The 7500-nt window shown below is 43.9% G+C and overlaps 1 protein-coding gene across 28 annotated transcripts in view; it reads right to left on the bottom strand.

Annotated features, from left to right (window-relative positions):
* LOC135099431 (uncharacterized) overlaps positions 1 to 7500 on the bottom strand; it is a 42201-nt gene that overhangs the window by 22347 nt on the left and 12354 nt on the right. For 11 of the 28 annotated variants that reach the window (XM_064001768.1, XM_064001762.1, XM_064001765.1 and 8 more), the window contains 6 exons: positions 6742 to 6971; positions 6206 to 6386; positions 5568 to 5702; positions 4428 to 4499; positions 3741 to 3837; positions 2992 to 3181 (listed from right to left, as the gene is read on the bottom strand). In XM_064001768.1, the coding sequence (XP_063857838.1) occupies positions 4453 to 4499; positions 5568 to 5702; positions 6206 to 6386; positions 6742 to 6971 (593 nt within the window). In that variant the 3' untranslated portion in view covers positions 2992 to 3181; positions 3741 to 3837; positions 4428 to 4452. Of the gene's footprint in view, positions 9 to 2345; positions 2673 to 2991; positions 3182 to 3740; positions 3838 to 4303; positions 4500 to 5490; positions 5703 to 6205; positions 6387 to 6741; positions 6972 to 7500 lie in introns of those variants that run through there. The other 17 variants (XM_064001775.1, XM_064001776.1, XM_064001778.1 and 14 more) reach the window with 17 other exon arrangements.

The raw sequence follows: 7500 nt of genomic DNA, 5'->3' as shown, positions 1-7500 counted from the left end.
CTGCCGCTCTAAAAAAGCAACAAATTCACCCGTATATATAGTCTGACTCTGCGTTTGTTTACATTTCTCTGGGTGTCGGTCTGGGCTCAGGCCTGCAGGATGGGGAGAATGATAGAAAACGAGAGATTTTCAGGCAAGACTAGTATAAGTTGAGGCTCCTATTATTAAATACCGTGATACAATACTACTACTACTACTAATAATAATAATAATAGAAATAATAATAATGGTCATCGTCTTTGAGTTTTGTTAGTCGTTCTATTTGTGCTATATCTGTAGTTAGGCAACCACCCTCAATGACTGATGAGGGGACCAAAACCATCATTACAAATTTAGGACAGACACACACTATCAGTCAAATAGCCTTTGAACCAGGGAGTGCTTATACCTCATGTCTTAATATCGCTTTTTTTCCTAACAGTATACTAAGGTCGACAAACTGAAAGGCTTTGAAAGAGTCAACAAAGACTGATTTCACTAATTAATTGCTTGGTATGTCAGTTAATTTGAATCATCTTTTTGCCTGGTATATTTTGGACTCTAATTATTAATGCATCTGCTAGTCCATCACCACATTGTATCCAGCCATTTTGAATCTTTCCTTAACTAAAAAACATAACTCCTTATTTGATGTTTTCCATAAGTTGTATCTATTTTGTTCAATGTTCTCTACCTTGTAACTCATCACATTAATCCCAAGATGAGGCTATTAATATTATTCTGCGTCACACTCCACAGGGCTTCCTTCTTTCTCCTTCCTTTTTTCCAGCCGTCCCCTCATGTTCAGGTACCACTTCGTCACTTTCCTTGTCCAAAAACTGTCCACTACAACATCTGCTGCTGTTCTTACCCTCATCTATTGCCTCTACATCCTTAGTTAACTCTTCCCTCTCCTCTTCAGTGAGTTAATATATCTGTTAGCTCATCCTTAGCCAGCCTCCAGACCCCTGCCAGAGCCTCCTCAGAGTATTTATATTAGATTCCTTTAACGGTCTGTGCCATGTACCTATGAACTGCCCTACCCTGTGATGAGATGGGTGGGTGGGTGAGTGGGTGATGGGATGTGTGGGTGACTGGGTGAGTGGGTGATGGGATGGCTGACTACTCTTAACTCTCTCTCTCTTCTCTCAGAAGAAGAAGAAGAAGAAGAAGAAGAAGAAGAAGAAGAAGAAGAAGAAGAAGAAGAAGAAGAAGAAGAAGAAGAAGAAGAAGAAAGAATTAATTAAAGAAAGCAATCTTAATCATTTAATACACACACACACACACTTAGGAGAGAGAGGAGAGAGAGAGGAGAGAGAGAGAGGAGAGAGAGAGAGAGAGAGAGAGAGAGAGAGAGAGGAGAGAGAGAGAGAGAGAGAGAGAGAGAGAGGAGGATCACTATAACTCGTTAATCACAATTCTCTCTCTCTCTCTCTCTCTCTCTCCTCCTCTTCTCTCTCTCTCTCCTCTCTCTCTCTCTCTCTCTCTCTCTCTCTCTCTCTCCTCCAAGAATTATTTAATGAACGAGGAGATGAGGAGCCGAGGAGAGAGGAAGAAGAGAGAGGGTGATAAAAGAGGAAGAGGAGGACGAGAAGGAAAAACCAGTTGAGAAAAAAAATGAATAGGAAAATAAGACAATAAAAGGAGGAAAGAGGGAAAGAAGGAAAGAAACACAGGAAAAGAGGGGACCACCACCACCACCACCACCACCACCACTACTACTACTACTACTACTGCTACTACTAGGGGAAAGGGAGTAGGGGAAAGGAAGGGTGCAACAAGAAGCAGGGAGAGACAGGGTGTAATAAGATGAGACAAACAGCTAGACAGGGAAATTAGACAGGGTTTATTGAGATGGACAAATAGGGATAGTTTAATGAGATGCAAGGGTGATACAGGGTGTATTAAGGTCCAGGGGCAGACAGGAAGGGTGTTACTAAAGTGTATGAAGACAGGAAGGGTGTATTTGAGGTATGGAAACAGACAGACAGGACAGACAGACAGAGAGACAGACAGACAGAGAGGGAGAGATTAAAAGAGAAAATTTGAGATAGACAAAGGATATGAGAGAAAGAGAATGAGAAAGAGAAAGAGAAAGAGAGAGAGAGAGAGAGAGAGAGAGAGAGAGAGAGAGAGAGAGAGAGAGAGAGAGAGAGAGTACTAATCATCTCAATCATTCAATAAATTCCTAATATATGTATAAGATTTTGTGTATACTAGTCTTACCTAATGTGTGTATAGATTTCCAAGCATATACCAGCATCTCTTATGAGTTTGTGTGTTTATATCAGACTTAGCAAAGATTTGGATGTGTCTCTAAATATATACCTAGTGTTTGATATACAAGTTTGTGTGTATACCCAGACTTATTAAGAGTTTATGTGTGTTTCTAAGAGTATACAAACCATAGCAAGTGTTTTTATATGTCTCTATGTGTAAACCAGTGTTTGTGTGTGTATACCAGCATTATATAGTGTTTGTAATGGTTTAAGTGTACACTAGTCCTTTTTAATTGTTACCTTCTCACTATCCCAGCCCTCCAGATACACCTGAGGCACACAGCGTCACCCCAGTACAGCCCCAAGTTGGTCTGGCTAGCCCCAATGAGGATGAAAGCAGGAACCATCATTATCACCTGCTGTGGTTGATGATGGTGGCTTCTACGCACACACACACACCTCAGACAGCAATTCCTGCAACAAGAGAGGACAGAACAGCATGCCAGCCGCAGCAAGAAAGAGTGTGTGAACAGCCGCGGCCACCAACCAGCCAATACTTCCCTAGCAGAAGAACGCAGCCCTCACAGTCGACCCAGTGGTGAAGCCTGTGCCCAATATTACTTATCAAGACTCTCTCTCTCTCTCTCTCTCTCTCTCTCTCTCTCTCTCTCTCTCTCTCTCTCTTTTAGTGAAATGATTTTTACTTTAAGCTTCTTGTAATCGCAAAATTCTGTCAATAAACTATAATAATAATCTCTCTCTCTCTCTCTCTCTCTCTCTCTCTCTCTCTCACCATTGGTTGGTGGCCTGTACAGCAGACACCCAGTCGTCATAGTGAAGGGATTTTCTCCGAGTACTGTACCTCCACCACTCCCTCCAGGCTCCTCCCACTTTCTTCCAGTCACTCCATAAGCTTGATAATCAGCAGCTGTCCCTCTATACCACAAGCTTCACTCTGGGCAACTCTCTGGAGGCCTCCGAACCTGTGGGTGTGAGGTTAGGTTAGGTTAAGTTAGGTTAAGTTAGGTTAGGCTAGGTTACGTTAGGTTAGGTTGGTTAGGTTAGGCCTGTGGATGCTGTGTGGAGGAGGACAGGACAAGGAGACCAGTGGGAAGGCTGTGGAAGGCCTGTGGATGGTGTGTGGAGGAGGACAGGACAAGAAGACCAGTGGGAAGGCTGTGGAAGGCCTGTGGATGCTGTGTGGAAGAGGACAGGACAAGGAGACCAGTGGGAAGGCTGTGGAAGGCCTGTGGATGCTGTGTGGAGGAGGACAGGACAAGGAGACCAGTGGGAAGGCTGTGGAAGGCCTGTGGATGCTGTGTGGAGGAGGACAGGACAAGGAGACCAGTGGGAAGGCTGTGGAAGGCCTGTGGATGGTGTGTGGAGGAGGACAGGACAAGGAGACCAGTGGGAAGGCTGTGGAAGGCCTGTGGATGCTGTGTGGAGGAGGACAGGACAAGGAGACCAGTGGGAAGGATGTGGAAGGCCTGTGGATTTCAAGGTAATGCAACACCACACACCAACACCAGAACAATGCCTCACCTATCCACCTGCAGCCACATCACAGTCTCCCCCTTGTAGGTGATGGCAGGAGTGGTGGTGCTTGTGGTGGTGGTGCGAGGAGGCAAGGCACCGATGGCTGGAAAAGAAGGGGTGAGTGCATTGAGGCTGCAGGACGCGGTATACAGGTGTGTGGGAGGTGAGAGGGTGGGAGAGAGGGAGTGGGCACGTGGGAGAGAGTAAGTGTGTTCTATGGCAAGATATATATAGGATTTCAAGGGTGTTTTTGTGTATGATAGGGAAAATATTCATACACACATACACACATACATTTTCATCTCCCAAGCACCTTTCCTCTCCTCCTCTTCCCTCTTTCCCTGTCTCGTGCAATAGGTAAACACACACACACACACACACACACATAGATAGAGAGATAGATATTAGCCCAGCATGATTTAAACAATATAACTAACACACACACACACACACACACACACACACACACACACACACAAACACATTGATAGAGGGATAGATATTAGCCCAGCATGATTTAAACAACTAATATAACTATCAAAAACACACACACACACACACACACACACTTCTCCACAAATCTGAAGGCACTGTGGTTTCCAAGCCCTCAAAGTGAATGAGAGTGTTGAGGGAATAATATTGCACCACTGCCTGCATGAACTTGTCACTAAAGCTGTCATGCGTCTCACACACCTCCTGTCACCGCTCATGCTGGCTGTCAACGCAGAACGCACCCTCCACCACTCATTGTTTGGGGTGACGGTTCTGTGGGAATGGAAGATAATTAGATTTTCTCTCATATCAAGTTGAATTGGTTTAGCTCTCTCTCTCTCTCTCTCTCTCTCTCTCTCTCTCTCTCTCTCTCTCTCTCTCTCACAATTGATTCCAAAGGCCACAAAGATGATTAGCAGAGGTTTTTGTGAGTGTTTCTCCTGACAGTAATGTAGGAATGTTGTTAATTTGTCACTAAAACCATAAAAACATCCTTAAAAACCTGTGCTACTTTGAATAGAGCCTTTTAAAAGTGTGTTTCTCCCATCAGTCGAGAAATGTAGTTATTTATTTACATTTTATATATAACACACACACACACACACACACACACACACACACACACACACACACACACACACACACACACACACAGGTGGTCTGGCAGGAAAGTGCTATGAGAAATATACAAACGCATAGCAAGGCAAGGCACACAGCTTTCACACTCACCTCACACTCACAACACTCTTTCAACACCTTAACCTTTGTTGGGGAAGAGAAACACTACTGTCTTAACCTTACAAATACACTTATTATAGCTTATCTCTTACATGTACCAAGACAAGGCACACAACTTTCACCGTTACTCTCACCCACAACAATCTTTCAATGCGTTAATCCTTGTTGGGGAAGAGAACCACTAAAATATTATCTCCTACAAATATATTTAAACACTCACTCAACATGCAACACCTTAGATGAGAAGCACTCCTATCCAACCTTACAAAACCACTAATTAAAATCTTATCTCCTACATATACCAAAACCAAAACACACAATTTTCAGCCTCATTCACTCAACACAGAACACGTCAGCCCTTGATGAAGACGAACAGCACTCCTACCTTAATCTTACAAAACCAAAACACACAATTTTCACCCTCATTCACTCAGCACGCAACACGTCAGCCCTTGATGAAGACGAACAGCACTCCTACCCAATCTTACAAAACCACTAATTAAAATCTTATCTCTACTTCACTTACCCATCCATACACCAACCTTGTAACTCCACACAAGACAAGACACCACAGTCATCCACATCTATCTATGCCACACTGACTCCTGAAGCTGGTGGAGCACAGGGTGGACCAAAGGGCATCAGCTCCACACTCTGGGATGCCTGTGGGAGAGTTCATACGAGACCAGTGAGTACTTCTTCCGCATTCAGGGTCCCCTCCACCCTCTCGCACAGTACCTGAGGGCATGAGGGGGTGGTGAGAGGGTAAGAGGGTGTGAGGGAGGAGGGAAGGGATGAAATGTGGTGAAAAACAGAGGAGAACACAGGTGAAAAGGAAAATTGAAGTAGAGAAGAGGGAAAGGAAGAAAAGAGAAGAGATGAAAAGACAAAGAAGGAGAAAAGAGAGAAAACAGAATTATAAACACAATTTTTGACATCATATCTAAAAATCTCTCTCTCTCTTTAGTGCTCCTTCAAAAATTCTCTCTCTCTTTAGTGCTCCTTCAAAAATTCTCTCTCCCTCTTTAGCTCCTTCAAAAATTCTCTCTCTCTCTTTAGCTCCTTCAAAAATTCTCTCTCTCTTTAGTGCTCCTTCAAAAATTCTCTCTCTCTCTTTAGCTCCTTCAAAAATTCTCTCTCTCTCTTTAGCTCCTTCAAAAATTCTCTCTCTCTCTCTCTTTACATCATTCCTTCAAAAAAATACACTTGGTAAGAGGCTTTAACAAATATTCATGTATCACCTGCTGTCAAGGTACTGCTCACCACAGCCAATGAACACCAGTACAGAACACACAGCACCAGCAAGTCACACACCTCCAGGGACACCCCACTGATGACATCCAGGGGGTCTATCACACTGCCCCAGGACTTGGACGTCTTGTGGCCGCCACCATCACCCTGGAGGCCATGCAGCAGCACAGTCTGGGGAGGGAGGGTCATATAACACAGGTGATATAACACAGGCAATACTGGTAACAATTAATATCACGTTACATAAGAGGAAGGAAAGGTAACACACAGGTAGTCAATTCTTTCAGTCTATCGCCATCTATAAACATTATTAGCCTTCTGAAATCTGCATCTTTTTATCAAACAATTAGTAATGCTAGAGTTTACAGTATTAACAGATATTTTAGTTATATACCAATGAATATATGGACTAATTACACGCCTACAATTAGTTACCGGAGTTTGTGATAATACATAAGACAAAGGAACAAAAACAAGATTAATAAGAGAGGACAGAACCAGGAGACCAAGACCCAGACGACCTCACCTCAAAGGAAAGCCTCCCCGTCAAGTCGAGTCCCGGCATGACCACCTGAGCCACCCAGAAGAGGATGCCGTGACCCGTCTTCAAGGTCGTTGCGTAGAAGCGAGCAAGGTCAGGCATGGTCTCTCCCTCCCCTGACCCGGCCAGCCCAGCGAGGCAAAGGGAGGGACCAGAGGAGAAACAGGTGTCCAGATCTTCCTCCTGCTGGGTGGACATGGAGGTCAAGGGTGTGCCTGGGGAGGAGCACAGGGTGAAGACGGAAAGTTGCGATTATTAATGTAGCCGTCAAGACTTTCATTCATCTATTGCTACATGAAGTTTATTTTTTTAATGAGGGTTTGCGCACACACACACACACACACACACACACACACACACACACACACACACACACACACACACACACACACACACACACTTTCTCTTTATCATCCTCTTCCTCCTCTTCTTTTCTTCTTCTACCTCCTCCTCCTCCTTCTCCTTATATTCAGGTCAAGTCAGGTCATCCAATTAGAATAAAATCAGACAGACAGACAGACAGAAACAAACAAACACACACACACACACACACACACACACACACACACACACACACACACACACACACACACACACACACACACACTTGAATGATATAAAATAATGCAGTTTTCCCTCACAGAAATGGTATTACTGCATCTCATAAACCACCAGTACTGCTACAGTTTATCATTAGCAAGACTTGACAAATACTATCATAGCTCAAGAACCAAAATGAATATT

Source organism: Scylla paramamosain, unplaced genomic scaffold (assembly GCF_035594125.1).
Source record: "Scylla paramamosain isolate STU-SP2022 unplaced genomic scaffold, ASM3559412v1 Contig128, whole genome shotgun sequence".
NCBI classification, from domain to species: domain Eukaryota; kingdom Metazoa; phylum Arthropoda; class Malacostraca; order Decapoda; family Portunidae; genus Scylla; species Scylla paramamosain.
The sequence above is the reverse complement of the archived record's forward strand: the minus strand, read 5'-3'. Positions and strand labels throughout refer to the sequence as shown.